This window comes from Coregonus clupeaformis, chromosome 17 (genome assembly GCF_020615455.1).
Source record: "Coregonus clupeaformis isolate EN_2021a chromosome 17, ASM2061545v1, whole genome shotgun sequence".
Lineage (NCBI taxonomy): Eukaryota > Metazoa > Chordata > Actinopteri > Salmoniformes > Salmonidae > Coregonus > Coregonus clupeaformis.
This window is the reverse complement of record NC_059208.1, coordinates 49,066,562-49,085,138: the sequence shown is the minus strand read 5'-3', so window position 1 is coordinate 49,085,138 and position 18,577 is coordinate 49,066,562. Positions and strand designations below refer to the sequence as shown.

At 50.2% G+C, this 18,577-nt stretch overlaps 1 protein-coding gene across 3 annotated transcripts in view; it reads right to left on the bottom strand.

Annotated features, from left to right (window-relative positions):
- LOC121586637 (serine/threonine-protein phosphatase 6 regulatory ankyrin repeat subunit A) overlaps positions 1 to 18,577 on the bottom strand; it is a 65,624-nt gene that overhangs the window by 14,876 nt on the left and 32,171 nt on the right. For 2 of the 3 annotated variants that reach the window (XM_041903522.2, XM_041903521.2), the window contains exons 2-11: positions 13,376 to 13,459; positions 11,460 to 11,538; positions 11,077 to 11,147; positions 10,751 to 10,951; positions 10,578 to 10,665; positions 10,234 to 10,376; positions 6,639 to 6,746; positions 6,458 to 6,562; positions 5,914 to 5,992; positions 5,683 to 5,797 (exon numbers count right to left, since the gene is read on the bottom strand). In XM_041903522.2, the coding sequence (XP_041759456.1) occupies positions 5,683 to 5,797; positions 5,914 to 5,992; positions 6,458 to 6,562; positions 6,639 to 6,746; positions 10,234 to 10,376; positions 10,578 to 10,665; positions 10,751 to 10,951; positions 11,077 to 11,147; positions 11,460 to 11,538; positions 13,376 to 13,459 (1,073 nt within the window). Of the gene's footprint in view, positions 1 to 5,678; positions 5,798 to 5,913; positions 5,993 to 6,457; positions 6,563 to 6,638; positions 6,747 to 10,233; positions 10,377 to 10,577; positions 10,666 to 10,750; positions 10,952 to 11,076; positions 11,148 to 11,459; positions 11,539 to 13,375; positions 13,460 to 18,577 lie in introns of those variants that run through there. The other variant, XM_041903523.2, reaches the window with a different exon arrangement.

Genomic DNA, 18,577 nt, shown 5'->3' with positions numbered 1-18,577 from the left:
ACATGACTTAGTACTTGGTGGCAAAACTCTTGTTGGCAATCACAGAGGTCAGACGTTTCTTGTAGTTGGCCACCAGGTTTGCACACATCTCAGGAGGGATTTTGTCCCACTCCTCTTTGCAGATCTTCTCCAAGTCATTAAGGTTTCGAGGCTGACTTTTGGCAACTCGAACCTTCAGCTCCCTCCACAGATCTTCTATGGGATTAAGGTCTGGAGACTGGCTAGGCCACTCCAGGACCTTAATGTGGTTCTTCTTGAGCCACTCCTTTGTTGCCTTGGCCGTGTGTTTTGGGTCATTGTCATGCTGGAATACCCATCCAGGACCCATTTTCAATGCCCTGCCTGAGGGAAGGAGGTTCTCACCCAAGATTTGACGGTACATGGCCCCGTCCATCGTCCCTTTGATGCAGTGAAGTTGTCCTGTCCCCTTAGCAGAAAAACACCCCCAAAGCATAATGTTTCCACCTCCATGTTTGACGGTGGGGATGGTGTTCTTGGGGTCATAGGCAGCATTCCTCCTCCTCCAAACACGGCGAGTTGAGTTGATGCCAAAGAGCTCCATTTTGGTCTCATCTGACCACAACACTTTCACCCAGTTCTCCTCTGAATCATGGCAAACTTCAGACGGGCATGTATACAGTCGTGGTCAAAAGTTTTGAGAATGACACAAATACTAATTAAGTCTGCTGCCTCAGTTTTGATGATGGCAATTTGCATATACTCCAGAATGTCATGAAGAAGTTGAATCAGATGAATTGCAATTAATTGCAAAGTCCCTCTTTGCCATGAAAATGAACTTAATCCAAAAAAACATTTCCACTGCATTTCAGCCTTTCCACAAAAGGACCAGCTGCCATCATGTCAATGATTCTCTCGTTAACACAGGTGAGAGTGTTGACGAGGACAAGGCTGGAGATCACTCTGTCATGCTGATTGAGTTAGAATAACAGACTGGAAGCTTTAAAAGGAGGGTGGTGCTTGAAATCATTGTTCTTCCTCTGTTAACCATGGTTACCTGCAAGGAAACACGTGCCGTCATCATTGCTTTGCACAAAAAGGGTTTCACAGGCAAGGATATTGCTGCTAGTAAGATTGCACCTAAATCAACCATTTATCGGATCATCAAGAACTTCAAGGAGAGAGGTTCAATTGTTGTGAAGAAGGCGTCAGGGCACCCAAGAAAGTCCAGCAAGCACCAGGACCGTCTCCTAAAGTTGATTCAGCTGCGGGATCGGGCACCACCAGTGCAGAGCTTGCTCAGGAATGGCAGCAGGCAGGTGTGAGTGCTTCTGCACACACACAGTGAGGCGAAGACTTTTGGAGGATGGCCTGGTGTCAAGAAGGGCAGCAAAGAAGCCACTTCTCTCCAGGAAAAACATCAGGGACAGACTGATATTCTGCAAAAGGTTCAGGGATTGGACTGCTGAGAACTGTGGTAAAGTAATTTTCTCTGATGAATCCCCTTTCCGATTGTTTGGGGCATCCGGAGAAGACAAGGTGAGCGCTACCATCAGTCCTGTGTCATGCCAACAGTAAAGCATCCTGAGACCATTCATGTGTGGGGTTGCTTCTCAGCCAAGGGAGTGGGCTCACTCACAATTTTTCCTAAGAACACAGCCATGAATAAAGAATGGTACCAACACATCCTCCGAGAGCAACTTCTCCCAACCATCCAAGAACAGTTTGGTGACAACCAATGCCTTTTCCAGCATGATGGAGCACCTTGCCATAAGGCAAAAGTGATAACTAAGTGGCTCGGGGAACAAAACATTAAAATGTTGGGTCCATGGCCAGGAAACTCCCCTGACCTTAATCCCATTGAGAACTTGTGGTCGATCCTCAAGAGGCGGGTGGACAAACAAAACCCCACAAATTCTGACAAACTCCAAGCATTGATTATGCAAGAATGGGCTGCCATCAGTCAGGATGTGGCCCAGAAGTTAACTGACAGCATGCCAGGGCGGATTGCAGTGGTCTTGAAAAAGAAGGGTCAACACTGCAAATATTGACTCTTTGCATAAACTTAGTGTAATTGTCAATAAAAGCCTTTGACACTTATGGAATGCTTGTAATTATACTTCAGTATACCATAGTAACATCTTTGTGAAGACCAATACTTGTGTCATTCAAAACTTTTGACCACGACTGTATGTGCTTTCTTGAGCAGGGGGACCTTGCGGGTGCTGCAGGATTTCAGTCCTTCACGGCGTAGTGTGTTACCAATTGTTTTCTTGGTGACTATGCTCCCAGCTGCCTTGAGATCATTGACAAGATCATCCCGTGTAGTTCTGGGCTGATTCCTCACCATTCTCATGATCATTGCAACTCCACGAGGTGAGATCTTGCATGGAGCCCCAGGCCGAGGGAGATTGACAGTTCTTTTGTGTTTCTTCCATTTGCGAATAATCGCACCAACTGTTGTCACCTTCTCACCAAGCTGCTTGGCGATGGTCTTGTAGCCCATTCCAGCCTTGTGTAGGTCTACAATCTTGTCCCTGACATCCTTGGAGAGCTCTTTGGTCTTGGCCATGGTGGAGAGTTTGGAATCTGATTGATTGATTGCTTCTGTGGACAGGTGTCTTTTATACAGGTAACAAACTGAGATTAGGAGCACTCCCTTTAAGAGTGTGCTCCTAATCTCAGCTCGTTACCTGTATAAAAACACCTGGGAGCCAGAAATCTTTCTGATTGAGAGGGGGTCAAATACTTATTTCCCTCATTAAAATGCAAATCAATTTATAACATTTTTGACATGCGTTTTTCTGGATTTCTTTGTTGTTATTCTGTCTCTCACTGTTCAAATAAACCTACCATTAAAATTATAGACGGATCATTTCTTTGTCAGTGGGCAAACGTACAAAATCAGCAGGGGATCAAATACTTTTTTCCCTCACTGTATGTATGTATGTATGTATGTATGTATGTATGTATGTATGTATGTATGTATGTATGTATGTATGTATGTATGTATGTATGTATGTATGTATGTATGTATGTATATATATATATATATATATATATATATATATATATATATATATATATATACACACACACACACATACAGTATCTCTCGCTCTCTCTAGAGGGAGATATATATGGAGATATACATTACCAGTCAAAAGTTTGGACACACCTACTCATTCAAGGGTTTTTCTTTATTTTTACTATTTTCTACATTGTAGAATAATAGTGAAGACATCAAAACTATGAAATAACACATATGTAGTAACCAAAAATCTATTTTATATTTTATATTCTTCAAAGTAGCCACCCTTTGCCTTGATGATAGCTTTGCATAAGTTCATTAGAGTTAACTGCACCTCAGATTGCAGCCCAAATAAATGCTTCACAGAGTTCAAGTAACAGACACATCTCAACATCAACTGTTCATAGGAGACTGCGTGAATTGCTGCAAAGAAACCACTACTAAAGGACACCAATAATAAGAAGAGACTTGCTTGGGCCAAGAACCACAAGCAATGCACATTAGACCGGTGGAAATCTGTCCTTTGGTCTGATGAGTCCAAATTTGAGATTTTTGGTTCCAACCGCTGTGTCTTTGTGAGATGCAGACTAGGTGAACGGATGATCTCCGCATGTGTGGTTCCCACTGTGAAGCATGGAGGAGGAGGTGTGATGGTGCTTTGCTGGTGACACTGTCTGGTGACACGGTCTGTGATTTATTTAGAATTCAAGGCACACTTAACCAGCATGGCTACCACAGCATTCTGCAGCGATACACCATCCCATCTGGTTTGCGCTTAGTGGGACTATCATTTGTTTTTCAACAGGACAATGACCCAAAACACACCTCCAGGCTGTGTATGGGCTATTTGACCAAGGAGAGTGATGGAGTGCTGCATCAGATGACCTGGCCTCCACAATCACCCGACCTCAACCCAATTGAGATGGTTTGGGATGAGTTGGACTGCAGAGTGAAGGAAAAGCAGCCATTAAGTGCTCAGCATATGTGGGAACTCCTTCAAGACTGTTGGAAAAGCATTCCTCATGAAGCTGGTTGAGAGAATGCCAAAAGTGTGCAAAGCTGTCATCAAGGCAAAGGGTGGCTACTTTGAAGAATCTAAAATATAAAAAATACTTTGATTTGTTTAACACTTTTTTGGTTACTACATGATTCCATGTGTTATTTCATTGTTTTGATGTCTTCACTATTATTCTACAATGTAGAAAATAGTAAAAATAAAGAAAAACCCTTGAATGAGTAGGTGTGTCCAAACTTTTGACTGGTACATATTTTTTTTACAGTTAATTTAAGCAAATCAGTCAATTTAAATAAATGTATTAGGCCCTAATCTATGGATTTCACATGACTGGGCAGGGGTGCAGCCATGGGTGGGCATAGGCCCACCCACTTGGGAGCCAGGCCCAGCCAATCAGACTGAGGTTTTCCCCACAAAAGGGCTTTATTACAGACAGAAATACTCCTCAGTTTCATCAGCTGTCCGGGTGGCTGGTCTCAGACGATCTCGTAGGTGAAGAAGCCGGATGTGGAGTTCCTGGGCTGACGGTTGTGGGGCCGGTTGGATGTACTGCCAAATTCTCTAAAATTACGTTGAGGCGGCTTATGGTAGAGAAATGAACATTAAATTCTCTGGCAACAGCTCTGGTGGACATTCCTGCAGTCAGCATGCCAATTGCACACTCCTCCAAAACTTGAGACATCTGTGGCAAACTGCATATTTTAGAGTGGCCTTTTATTGTCCCTAGCACAAGGTGCACCTGTGTAATGATCATGCTGTTTAAACCTTCCTACAATTGAGGAGTAGAAAAACATCGCCTGGTCCGATGAATCCCGTTTCCTGATGTATCATGCTGATGGCAGAGTCAGGATTTGGCGTAAGCAGCATGAGTCCATGGCCCCATCCTGCCTGTTGTCAACGGTACAGGCTGGTGGCGGTGGAGAATAATATAATATAATATAATATGCCATTTAGCAGACGCTTTTATCCAAAGCGACTTACAGTCATGCGTGCATACATTTTTGTGTATGGGTGGTCCCGGGGATCGAACCCACTACCTTGGCGTTACAAGCGCCGTGCTCTACCAGCTGAGCTACAGAGGACCACAGAATGGTGTGGGGAATGTTTTCCTGGTGCACGTTAGGTCCCTTGATACCAACTGAGCAATGTTTGAACACCACAGCATATCTGAACATTGTTGCTGATCAGGTGCATCCCTTCATGGTTACAGGGGGGGGTCCAACCCGGTAATATAAGGGTGTACCTAATAAACTGGCCACTGATTGGAGATCCCTCAGGAGACCATCCGCCACCTCATCAGGAGCATGCCCAGGCATTGTAGGGAGGTCATACAGGCACGTGGAGGCCACACACACTACTGAGCCTCATTTTGACTTGTTTTAAGGACATTACATCAAAGTTGGATCAGCCTGTAGTGTGATTTTCCATTTTAATTTTGAGGATGACTCCATATCCAGACCTCCATGGGTTGATACATTTGATTTCCATTGATAATTTTTGTGTGATTTTGTTGTCAGCACATTCAACTATGTAAAGACAAAAGTATTTAATAAGATTATTTCATTCATTCAGATCTAGGATGTGTTGTTTAAGTGTTCCCTTTATTTTTTTGAGCAGTATATATATATATATATATATATGTGTGTGTGTGTGTGTGTGTGTGTGTGGTGTGTCTTACTTGGCTGTGTAGGCTCCGTGTGTGAGCAGAGTGTTGATCAGTAACTGGTGTCCGTAGCGAGCAGCGATGTGAAGAGGAGAGTTCCCATTCTTATCCTCACAGTCCACCTCCGCACCTACACACACAACACACACACAACACACACAGACAGACAAAGAGCCAATAGTAGGGTGTTTGAAGTATTAACAGACCAATAGCAGTGTGTGTGTGGTGGTTTGGGGTGGGCCTCACCGTTTTGAATGACAGCCTGTGAACGAGAGAATCTTCCATGGACCGCTGCCATGTGGAGAGGGGTCTTCCCATCCTTACTCTGGAGGGGGGAATGAGAGAGTGAGAGGGAGAGAGAGGGGGGCGGGGGAGCGAGAGAGAGGCATTTGACTCTGTTTGTCAAAGCAGTTAATTGTTAGCTGTGATGTTCCCTGTGTTATAAACGTTCCTATTCAGATCAGGACTGGGTGACGTTCCCTGTGTTATAAACCTTCCTATTCAGATCAGGACTGGGTGTGAACTCTAAAGGTTTTATGGAAACTGTCTCAGCTGCCCTGAGCAGCTTGCACCGAGAGGCGTTCAGCTCTTCTCTCACACCCCCCACCCTGAGCAACTTCAGCTCTTCTCTCACCCCCCCACCCTACCGCCCTGAGCAACTTCAGCTCTTCTCTCACCCCCCCCACCCACCCACCCACCCTACCGCCCTGAGCAACTTCAGCTCTCCTCTCACACCCCCCACCATATGTCCCACTACTACCCTGTGGGCCTAGGAGCAGTGTGTGTGTACCCTGATGTTGACGTTAGCTCCGTTCCCCAGCAGTAGTTCCAGACACAGCGCCCCCTGGCGGGAACAGGCTGAGAAGTGCAGCGCAGACAGACCCCTCTCATTCACCTGTTAGAGAGAGATACTGTTACTATATACACACCAACACACGTGCACCAACACACGCACACACACAGAGGTGTACCTGGTTGATGGAGGCTCCAGCCTCTATGAGTTCGTTGACCACCATATCCTGGCCATTATAACTGGCCATATGGAGAGCAGAGTTACCATACATATTACCCTGGTTTATCTAGAGAGACGGAGGGAGAGCGAGCGAGAGGGTGGGGAGAGCGAGAGAGCGGGCGGGGAGAGACAGAGAGCGGGCGGGGAGAGACAGAGAGCGGGCGGGGAGAGAGAGAGAGCGGGCGGGGAGAGAGAGAGCAGAGAGCGGGCGGGGAGAGAGAGAGCAGAGAGCGGGCGGGAGAGAGAGAGCAGAGAGCGGGCGGGGAGAGAGAGCAGAGAGCGGGCGGGAGAGAGAGAGCAGAGAGCGGGCGGGAGAGAGAGCAGAGAGCGGGCGGGGAGAGAGAGCAGAGAGCGGGCGGGAGAGAGAGCAGAGAGCGGGGCGGGAGAGAGAGCAGAGAGCGGGCGGGAGAGAGAGCGGGCGGGGAGAGAGAGAGGGCGGGGAGAGAGAGAGGGCGGGGAGAGAGAGAGGGAGCGCGGGGAGAGAGAGAGGGAGCGCGCGGGGAGAGAGAGGGAGCGCAGGGGAGAGAGAGAGGGAGCGCGAGGGAGAGAGAGAGGGAGCGCGCGGGGAGAGAGAGAGGGAGCGCGCGGGGAGAGAGAGAGGGAGCGCGAGGGAGAGAGAGAGGAGCGCGCGGGAGAGAGAGGGAGCGCGGGGAGAGAGAGGGAGCGCGGGAGAGAGAGAGGGAGCGCGGGGAGAGAGAGAGGGAGCGCGGGGAGAGAGAGGGAGCGCGGGGGAGAGACAGGGAGCGCGGGGAGAGAGAGAGGGAGCGCGCGGGAGAGAGAGGGAGCGCGCGGGGAGAGAGAGAGGAGCGCGCGGGGAGAGAGAGGAGCGCGAGGGGAGAGAGAGAGAGGGAGCGCGAGGGGAGAGAGAGAGAGGAGCGCGCGGGAGAGAGAGAGGGAGCGCGCGGGGAGAGAGAGGGAGCGCGCGGGGAGAGAGAGGGAGCGCGCGGGGAGAGAGAGAGGGAGCGCGCGGGGAGAGAGAGAGGGAGCGCGCGGGGAGAGAGAGAGGGAGCGCGCGGGGAGAGAGAGAGAGCGCGCGGGGAGAGAGAGAGGGAGCGCGCGGGGAGAGAGAGAGGAGCGCGCGGGGAGAGAGAGAGGGAGAGCAGGGGGAGAGAGAGAGGGAGCGCGCGGGAGAGAGAGAGAGGAGCGCGCGGGGAGAGAGAGAGGGAGCGCGCGGGGAGAGAGAGAGGGAGCGCGGGGGAGAGAGAGAGGGAGCGCGCGGGGAGAGAGAGGGAGCGCGCGGGGAGAGAGAGAGGGAGCGCGCGGGAGAGAGAGGGAGCGCGCGGGGAGAGAGAGGGAGCGCGCGGGGAGAGAGAGGGAGCCGCGGGGAGAGAGAGGGAGCACGTGGGGAGAGAGAGAGGGGGCGGGGAGAGAGAGAGAGGCGGCGAGGTGAGAGAGAGAGAGAGAGGGGGCGGGGAGAGAGAGGGGGCGGGGAGAGTGAAAGAGAGGGCGAGGAGAGTGGGCGGGGAGAGAGAAAGAGAGGGCGGGGAGAGAGAAAGAGAGGGTGGGGAGAGAGAAAGAGAGGGTGGGGAGAGAGAAAGAGAGGGTGGGGAGAGAGGGAGAGGGCGGAGGGAGACGGCGGAGGGCGGAGAGAGGGCGGAGAGAGAGGGCGGAGAGAGAGAGAGGGCGGAGAGAGAGAGAGGGCGGAGAGAGAGAGAGGGCGGAGAGAGAGAGAGGGCGGAGAGAGAGAGAGGGCGGAGAGAGAGAGAGGGCGGAGAGAGTGGGCGGGGAGAGAGAAAGAGAGGGCGGGGAGAGAGAAAGAGAGGGTGGAGAGAGAGAAAGAGAGGGTGGGGAGAGAGAAAGAGAGGGTGGGGAGAGAGGGAGAGGGCGGAGGGAGAGGGCGGAGAGAGAGAGAGGGCGGAGAGAGAGCAGAGAGAGGGCGGAGAGAGAGAGAGCAGAGAGAGGGCAGAGAGAGAGAGAGGGGAGAGAGTGGGCGGAGAGAGAGGGCGGAGAGAGAGGGCGGAGAGAGAGGGAGCGCGCGGGGAGAGAGAGAGGGAGCGCGCAGGGAGAGAGAGAGGGAGCGCGCAGGGAGAGAGAGAGGGAGCGCGCGGGAGAGAGAGGGGAGCGCGGGGAGAGAGAGGGAGCGCGGGGGAGAGAGAGAGGGGAGCGCGCGGGGAGAGAGAGAGGGAGCGCGCGGGGGGAGAGAGAGAGGGAGCGCGCGGGGAGAGAGGGAGCGCGCGGGGAGAGAGAGGGAGCGCGCGGGGAGAGAGGGAAAGAGAGGGCGGGAGAGAGGGAAAGAGAGGGCGGGGAGAGAGGGAAAGAGAGGGCGGGAGAGAGGGAAAGAGAGGGCGGGGAGAGAGGGAAAGAGAGGGCGGGAGAGAGGGCGGGAGGGCGGGGAGAGAGGGCGGGAGGGCGGGGAGAGAGGGCGGGAGAGAGGGCGGGAGGCGGGGAGAGAGGGAGGGAGGGGGCGGGGAGAGAGGGCGGGGAGAGCGAGAGGGGGCGGAGAGAGAGAGGGGGCGGAGAGAGAGAGGGGGCGGAGAGAGAGAGAGGGCGGAGAGAGAGAGAGGGCGGAGAGAGAGAGAGGGCGGAGAGAGAGAGAGGGCGGAGAGAGAGAGAGGGCGGAGAGAGAGAGAGGGCGGAGAGAGAGAGGGCGGAGAGAGAGAGAGGGCGGAGAGAGAGAGAGGGCGGAGAGAGAGAGAGGGCGGAGAGAGAGAGAGGGCGGAGAGAGAGAGGGGGGCGGGAGAGAGAGAGGGGGCGGGGAGAGAGAGAGGGGGCGGGGAGAGAGAGAGAGGGGGCGGGGAGAGAGAAAGAGAGGGCGAGGAGAGAGAAAGAGAGGGCGGGGAGAGAGAAAGAGAGGGCGGGGAGAGAGAAAGAGAGGGCGGGGAGAGAGAAAGAGAGGGCGGGGAGAGAGAAAGAGAGGGCGGGGAGAGAGAAAGAGAGGGCGGGAGAGAGGGAGAGGGCGGAGAGAGAGAGAGGGCGGAGAGAGAGAGAGGGCGGAGAGAGAGAGAGGGCGGAGAGAGAGAGGGCGGAGAGAGAGAGAGAGGACGGAGAGAGAGAAAGGGCGGAGAGAGAGAGAGGGCGGAGAGAGAGAGAGAGGACGGAGAGAGAGAGAGAGAGGGCGGAGAGAGAGAGAGAGAGGGCGGAGAGAGAGAGAGAGGGCGGAGAGAGAGAGAGGGCGGAGAGAGAGAGAGAGAGAGAGGAGAGAGAGAGAGGAGAAAGAGAGGGGAGAGAGAGAGGGGAGAGAGAGAGGGGAGAGAGAGGGTAGAGAGAGAGAGGGCGGAGAGAGAGAGAGGGCGGAGAGAGAGAGAGAGCAGAGAGAGAGGGGAGAGAGAGAGGGGAGAGAGAGAGGGAGAGAGAGGGAGAGAGAGAGGGGAGAGAGAGAGGGGAGAGAGAGGGGAGAGAGAGAGGGGAGAGAGAGGAGAGAGAGGGGGGAGAGAGAGGGGGGAGAGAGAGGGGGGAGAGAGAAGATTGAGAGAGAGAAGATTGAGAGAGAGAGGAGATAGAGAGAGAGGGAAGAGAGAGAGAGAGAGAAGCAGTTAGTTTGTGTATCTCAACAGACTTCTTTCTTTGCTATTATAAGGCGAGGATGAAATTGAATGATGTTTGTGTGTGTGTACCTGTACACCCAGCCCCAGCAGGTATTGGACAGTGGTAGTCATCCCACTAGAGGCAGCGGCATGTAGAGGAGTATAAGAGTTCTTATCTTTACAGTCTATCTCTGCTCCGCTAGACACCAACAACCTCACCACCTCCATATGACCTGGAGGGAGGGAGGGGGGAAGGGAGGTGAGGAAAGTAGGGACGGAGGTGGCGAAAGAGAAACAGAGCGGGGAAGGGAACATTTTGTTAGCATACCATTCATACCATTTTGTTTCTAGAAAAAATCTAAACATCAAATAAAAATGTATTCAAACAAACAACCCTTTTTATATAGCTCTGAGTGTGTGTGTTTGCGTCTTACCCATGTAGGCAGCCCAGTGGATGGCTCTCCTGTCCTTCTTATCAAAGGCGTCGATGTTGGCTCCTCTGGAGAGAAGCAGCTTCACCATCTGACACACACACGCGCACAACAAGTGAAGTCATACTAGCCTCATGACACGCCAACTAATACGTCTGTGAATGTGTGTGTGTTACCTCCAGGTGTCCGCTGAAGGCAGCATGGTGCAGGGCTGTGCGTCCACCCCGGTCCGACACATTGACGTTGCTAAGCAATGGGACGAGGGCCTCGGCAACGCGGATAGCCTTGTTGTTGGCGGCAACATGGAGAGGAGTCTGCCAGTTCTTATCCCGTGCGTTCACATCAGCACTGTGTTTTATCAACATACACACTGCATCCTACACACACAAAGAAAGAGCGTTCACAATCACTGTTTCAACAAGACTGATACAGCATCATATAGAGAAAGAGAGCATTGATGAACGTGTGTGTGTGTGTGTGTGAGTAAGTGAGTGTGTGTTACCTCGCTGCAGGAAGCAACAGCTCGGTGAAGAGGAGTTAACCACTTATTGTCTTTAGCATTTACTCTGGCTCCTAAAAAAGAGAGAGAGAAAAGGTTAAGGGTTAACTTTCCACTGACAGAGAATGGGCAGGACCCACGAGCTACTGGGGGAAACTCCCATGATCCTTTGAGAGGCCCATGTGTGTCAGGGGTTAAAATAGACCATCACAACACACACAGGGAAACAATCTCCACATCTCTCTCCCTATCATTTCCTCTCCATGAATGGGTGATGTCAACATTGGCTGCTGTGACCAAATACTCATACTAAGTCTTCCAATTTAGTAGGCTTTTCAGGTATAACAGGCAGACAGGTATAACAGGCAGACAGGTGAGATGTGTACCTGAGAGGATGAGGAGTTCGATGATGTCAGCGTCTCCTAGGTAGGCTGCAGCGTGGAGTGGGGTCCTTTTCTCACTGTCCTAGTAGAGACCAGAGCAGAAATACATGTTATACATATTACACACACTACTTTCATGTTCATTTTAGGAGGGAGGTACAGTATGTAAAATATCTAATTTCACACTAGCTTCGATGTTCATAATAAACTTGAACACACACACACTGCTTCTCACTATGCTGCCAGTAGACAAGAGGGAGCACAACTATGTCCCACACAACAGTGCAGCCAGCCAAGTGACGGGTTAGCTTCCTGGATCACAATCAAGTGGATGACTCCCTCTCTCCCTCTCTCCCTCTCTCCCTCTCTCCCTCTCTCCCTCCCTCCCTCCATCCATCCATCTCCAGGAGTCTGGGAGACACTGCAGGGCAGCTGGGAGTAGGTCAACTACTACTGTACTTGGCAGGGATCCCACTAGAAGCCAGACTAATAACAGCATCACTCCTCCACTCCTCTTACCCAACATCTTTGGGCTGCTTTCCCGGACACAGATTAAGCCTAGTCCTGGACAAAAAAATCTGGCTCAATGGAGAGTCTCCATTGACATTTCTTTATTATCCAGGACAAGGTTTAATTGGTATACGGGAAACCGCCCCAAGTGTTCAGAATCAACTGTTTAAGAGAGCATCTTAATTTTTCACCTGCAATTAACTCGGAAAGGGAAGATTGACAACAGTGTGTTAGATTGTTGTGGTCTCGCTAGCTGTGGCCAATCATTGGTCAGTCTGTGTAGTTGTGGCCAGTCATCGGTCAGGCTCCCAGGGAGCCAGGGAACAAGGTAATAAAGGCAGGATGACAGGATGATGGAGGGATTTCTCTCCTCCCTCTGCTCTCACATTCCCTCTGCTCTCCCTGGGGGGTAGCCTATCGACCAGTGGTCCTGTGTATGTGTGTGTGTCCAGTGTCTCACTGGTGTGAGAGTGACCGATGGGTGACTACAAGAGTACCTCTCTGTCGCTCTCCCTCTTCTTCTCTGTGGTGAGGATGTTTTACCATCTGTCTGACCATATAACGCAGGTCCTCTGTAGAACTAACCAACCATGCTAGTCAATCTGGATGGATGGAACAATCAATTCCAGCTCTCTCTCTCCCTCCCTTCCATGCCCTCCCCCTCCTCTCTTTCTCTGCATCTCTCTATCACTTGCCCATTCCCCTCTCTCCAACCCTCCCAGTCTACCTCCCTCCCTCTCTCGTTCTCTGCTTCCCTCCATCCCTTGTTCTCTCCATGCAGCAGAGGGCAATCAGGGGAGTACCGTAGGTCGTAAACAAAGTCACATGACGGAGAGGGAGGCCTGTAATAGGTCAGATTGAAAACTGCTGACTCAAACATCAGACCAAAATGTCTCTGATGACCCCAGCAATATAGAGAGAAGTAGAGAGAGTGGAGGGAGGGTGAGAGGGAGAGAAAGAGGGCAGGGGTGAGAGGGAGGGAGGACGGGGGATTGAGAGCGAAAGAGAGAGGGCTGAACAGAAAGGGAGTGGGAAAGAAGAAATGAACTAACCTGCCCTCACCTGATTGATTGGCTGAAAGAATCTGGCCTCTCAACATTGATTTAGTAAGAGACCGAGAGTACAGACACACTGGCTATTCCACAATTGTCTAAAAAGTCTGTCCTCTCCTCCTGTCCTTCATTGCACTGATCTGAAAGAATTGACCAGGCAAGCCAGCGTAATGATGAGAACTGACCAGGAAAGCCAGCCTAATGATGAGCTTCCACCTGTCAAGTCTTTGATAATCATTGCAGATGAAGGGTGAGGAGATGAGGAGTGGACAGATTTGCAAGCAATTCAGAGCAAGAGATACTTATGGACTGACTGACTCCTGTCTGTGTCGGTCTGTGTGTGTACAGTAATGTTACCTGTACGTTGACATCCTCCTTCTTGAATATGAGGGAGCGGACTTCATCAGCGTCCACACTGAAGATGGCTTTCAGCAGAGAGGGCTGTATGGGAGGACACAGAGAGAACTAACTATCAGTCAATGTGTGTCTGTGTGTGTGTGTAAAAATATACATGGATTTTTTATTTAGTATTATAGCTACTATTCTTATTGTTGTCGCTGTTGTTTTCATAATATTTAGGTGCATCACTTCACTTTGGCAACATTGACCTTGTCATTCATGCCATTAAAGAAGATTGAATTTGAGTGAGTGAATGAGTGAGTGAGAGAGATAGAAACAACAAGAGCGAACAATGGAAAGAATAGATAGCGAGAGAAACGGAGAGAGAGAGATGGAAAGGTGTTAGATCATTTTCCTCTGAATGACTTGGCTAGATTACTAACAATACATTTTTTACATTTTAGTCATTTAGCAGACGCTCTTATCCAGAGCGACTTACAGTTAGTGAATACACACATATATATATTTATTTATTTATTTTTATACTGGCCCCCCGTGGGAAACGAACCCACAACCCTGGCGTTGCAAACGCCATGCTCTATCAACTGAGCTACATCCCTGCCGGCCATTCCCTCCCCTACCCTGGACGACTTGTGCGCCGCCCATGAGTCTCCCGGTCGCGGCCGGCTGCGACAGAGCCTGGATTCGAACCAGGATCTCTAGTGGCACAGTTAGCACTGCGATGCAGTGCCTTAAGACCACTGCGCCACTCAGGAGCCCAGAACCTGTTAACATCCTGCTTGCTAACGTTACTACAGTTTGGTTACATGCTGAAGATTACTACAGGGCATTTCCATCTAAAAAGGACCCATGAGCACCAACTTCTGAAGTTCATAGGAGCAAAAAGCTAAGAGTCTATATTTTTGAGCAATTAAGGCAAATATACATTTTTCAACCATTTCCCACAGTTATAAGCATAGGCTTTGATTTCTGGTCAAACAGTGGTCTTAGACAACATCTACCAGAAAAAGTATTAAAAAGGTACTTAAAAAACAATAATTTTGAAGTAAAGACCCCTGGCAACTAATATCAACAATTATATTTACACTGAACAAAAATATAAACGCAACATGTAAAGTGTTGGTCCCATGTTTCATGAGCTGAAATAAAAGATCCCAGAAATTTTCCTTACACACAAATCTTGTGCACATCCATGTTAGTGAGCATTTCTCCATTAATCCATCAAGAAGCTGATTAAACGGCATGATCATTACACCTTGTGCTGGGGACAATAAAAGGACACTCTAAAATCTGCAGTTTGTCACACAATACAATGCCACAGAGCATGCAATTGGCATGCTGACTGCAGGAATGTCCACCAGAGCGGTTGCCAGACAATTTAATGTTCATTTCTCTACCATAAGCCGCCTCCAATGTTGTTTTAGAGAATTTGGCAATATGTCCAACCGGCCTCACAACCGCAGACAACGTGTATTGCATCATGTGGGCGAGCAGTTTGCTGATGTCAACGTTGTGAACAGAGTGCCCCATGGTTGCGGTGGGGTTATGGTATGGGCAGGCATAAGCTACGGAAAACAAGCATTTTATCAATGGAAATCTGAATGCACAGAGACCGTGACGAGATCCTGAGGCTCATTGTTGTGCCATTAATCCGCTGCCATCACCTCCTGTTTTAGCATGATAATGCACGGCCCCATGTTGCAGGTCGTGTTTTTCTCTAGCTGGAGGTAAGCAGGAGGTAAGCTTCTCATATGGTGTTGAGTAAAGCTTAACCATGTTTTAGATCGTAGGTAGGTAGTTAGCTGTAGTTAGGTATTGTATTTATTATAGGTTAGTATTGTTGTTATTGTAGGTTTCCGTAGGTAATTGTAGGTTAGTATCGAAGCACGAGGCTAGCTAGCTAGCGGGTTGCTACTGGTATCGATTAGCAACGCTGGAGAGCTGTTTCCAAATGTTAATGTAGTCCTAGCCAACGTAGGTAGGTAGTTAGCTGTAGTTAGGTATTGTATTTATTATAGGTTAGTATTGTTGTTATTGTAGGTTTCCGTAGGTAATTGTAGGTTAGTATCAAAGCACGAGGCTAGCTAGCTAGCGGGTAGCTACTGGTATCGATTAGCAACGCTGGAGAGCTGTTTCCAAATGTTAATGTAGTCCTAGCCAACGTTTAATTTTTGCTGCGTTATGCGTTATGAAAGGAACTAGACACGGACTTGAATTATCTGTTTAGTGTGCTAACACACTCTTGGCAGTTTGTCGTAACCAAGTATTGATGCTAAATTGTGTGTTAATGGATGCTAGCTTGCAGGTTAGCTACGGCGTCATAGCTAAGCATCGTGGGTTGTTGTGGGTAGTTACTGTGTCCTGGCAGTGCCGGCTGTAGCACGAGCGAGCTACCTAGCCGTTTTTTCGAACTGAGTTAGAGTCAACACAATAGCCATTGTGTGCCGGGTGTAGCACGAAGCTAGCCAGCTAGCCGTTCTTCAAACAAAGTCAACACAGTGGCCATTGCTAGCTGGATTAGCTACTACCAGCTTAACTGTACGGTAGTAGCTAAATACAATATACTTGTCCTAGCTAGCCAATGTCTAATCATTGCTGTGTCATGAAAGGAACTTGACACAGACACGAATGATCTGTTTAGTGTGTTATCACACTATTGGTGGTTTGTTGTGACCAAGTGTTGGTGCTATACGGTGTGTTATTGTTATTGGATGCTAGCTTGCTAGTTAGCTATGGTGTCATAGTTGAATAAAGTGGGTTGAGTCTATTCCTTTAAACATTGAACCGCTGTGGTTCACAACAATTCTGATTTCTAAAGGTGGAAGTTGGGAGAGTTTTTGTTCGGGTGGTTCAGTGAAACAATTTTAGTTTCTGAGGTAGAAGTTTTGGTGAGGGAGGTCCTGCTCTCTCCGCTCCCAGATGCTCAGCTCATTTCATTCCGATCTCCTCTGCATTTTTGTAGCCATTTGCTACAGCCTGTCAACTATGCCTCTGCCTATCCCTGTTCTCTCCTCTCTGCACAGGCTACACAAACGCACCACACCGCGTGGCTGCTGCCTCTCTAACCTGGTGGTCCCTGCACGCACCACCCACGTGGAGTTCCAGGTCGCAGGCAGCCTCTGGAACTGCCGTTCTGCTGCCAACAAAGCTGACTTCATCCCAGCCTATGCCAACCTCCAGTCCCTCGACTTCCTGGCGCTGACGGAAACATGGATCACCACTGAAAACACTGCTACTCCTACTGCTCTCTCCTCGTCTGACCATGTGTTCTCACATACCCCGAGAGCATCTGGTCAGAGGGGTGGTGGTACAGGAATCCTCATCTCTCCCAAGTGGACATTCTCAATTTTTCCCCTAACCCATCTGTCTATCTCCTCATTTGAATTCCATGCTGTCACAGTCACTAGCCCATTTAAGCTTAATATCCTTGTCATCTATCGCCCTCCAGGTTCCCTTGGAGAGTTCATCAATGAGCTTGACGCCTTGATAAGTTCCTTCCCTGAGGATGGCTCACCCCTCACAGTTTTGGGGGATTTCAACCTCCCTATGTCCACATTTGACTCATTTCTCTCTGCCTCCTTCTTTCCACTCCTCTCCTCTTTTGACCTCACCCTCTCACCGTCCCCCCTACTCACAAGGCAGGCAATACGCTTGACCTCATCTTCACTAGATGCTGCTCCTCTACTAATCTCACTGCAACTCCCCTCCAAGTCTCTGACCACTACTTTGTTTCCTTTTCTCTCTCGCTCTCCTCCCACACTACTCACTCTGCCCCTACACAGATGGTAATGCGCCGCCCGCAACCTTCGCTCTCTCTCTCCCACTACTCTCTCCTCTTCCATCCTATCATCTCTTCCCTCTGCTCAATCCTTCTCCCTCCAATCTCCTGATTCTGCCTCCTCAACCCTCCTCTCCTCCCCTTTCTGCATCCTTTGACTCTCTGTGTCCCCTATCCTCCCGGCCGGCCTCGGCCCTCCCCTCCAGCTCCGTGGCTTGATGACTCATTGCGAGCTCACAGAACAGAGCTCCGGGCAGCGGAGCGGAAATGGAAGAAAACTAAACTCCCTGCCGACCTGGCTTCTTTTCCTCCCTCCTCTCTACATTTTCTTCATCTGTTTCTGCTGCTAAGGCCACCTTCTACCACTCTAAATTCCAAGCATCTGCCTCTAACCCTAGGAAACTCTTTGCCACATTTTCCTCCCTCCTGAATCCTCCTCCCCCCCTCCTCTCTCTCTGTGGATGACTTCGTCAACCACTTTGAAAAAGAAGGTTGACGACATCCGATCCTCGTTTGTTAAGTCTAATGACACTGTTGGTCCTGCTCACACTGCCCTACCCTATGCTCTGACTTCTTTCTCCCCTCTCTCTCCAGATAAAATCCTGCGACTTGTGACTGCAGGCCGCCCAACAACCTGCCCGCTTGACCCCATCCCCTCCTCTCTTCTCCAGACCATCTCCGGTGACCTTCTCCCCTACCTCACCTCGCTGATCAACTCATCCTTGACCGCTGGTCATGTCCCTTCCGTCTTCAAGAGAGCGAGAGTTGCTCCCCCTTCTCAAAAAACCAACACTCGACCCCACTGATGTCAACAACTACAGACCAGTATCCCTTCTTTCTTTTCTTTCCAAAACTATTGAGCGTGCCGTCTTTAGCCAACTCTCTTGCTATCTCTCTCAGAATGACCTTCTTGATCCAAACCAATCAGGTTTCAGGACTGGTCATTCAACTGAGACTGCTCTTCTCTGTGTCACGGAGACTCTCCGCACTGCTAAAGCTAACTCTCTCTCCTCTGCTCTTGTCCTTCTAGACCTGTCTGCTGCCTTTGATACTGTGAACCATCAGATCCTCCTCTCCACCCTCTCCGAGCTGGGCATCTCCGGCGCGGCTCACTCCTGGATTGCGTCCTACCTGACCGGTCGCTCCTACCAAGTGGCGTGGCGAAAGCTGTCTCCGCACCACGCGCTCTCACCACTGGTGTCCCCCAGGGCTCAGTTCTAGGCCCTCTCCTTTTCTCCCTATACACCAAGTCACTTGGCTCTGTCATATCCTCACATGGCCTTTCATATCATTGCTACGCTGACGATACACAACTAATCTTCTCCTTTCCCCCTTCTGATAACCAGGTGGCGAATCGCATCTCTGCATGTCTGGCAGACATATCAGTATGGATGACGGATCACCACCTCAAGCTGAACCCT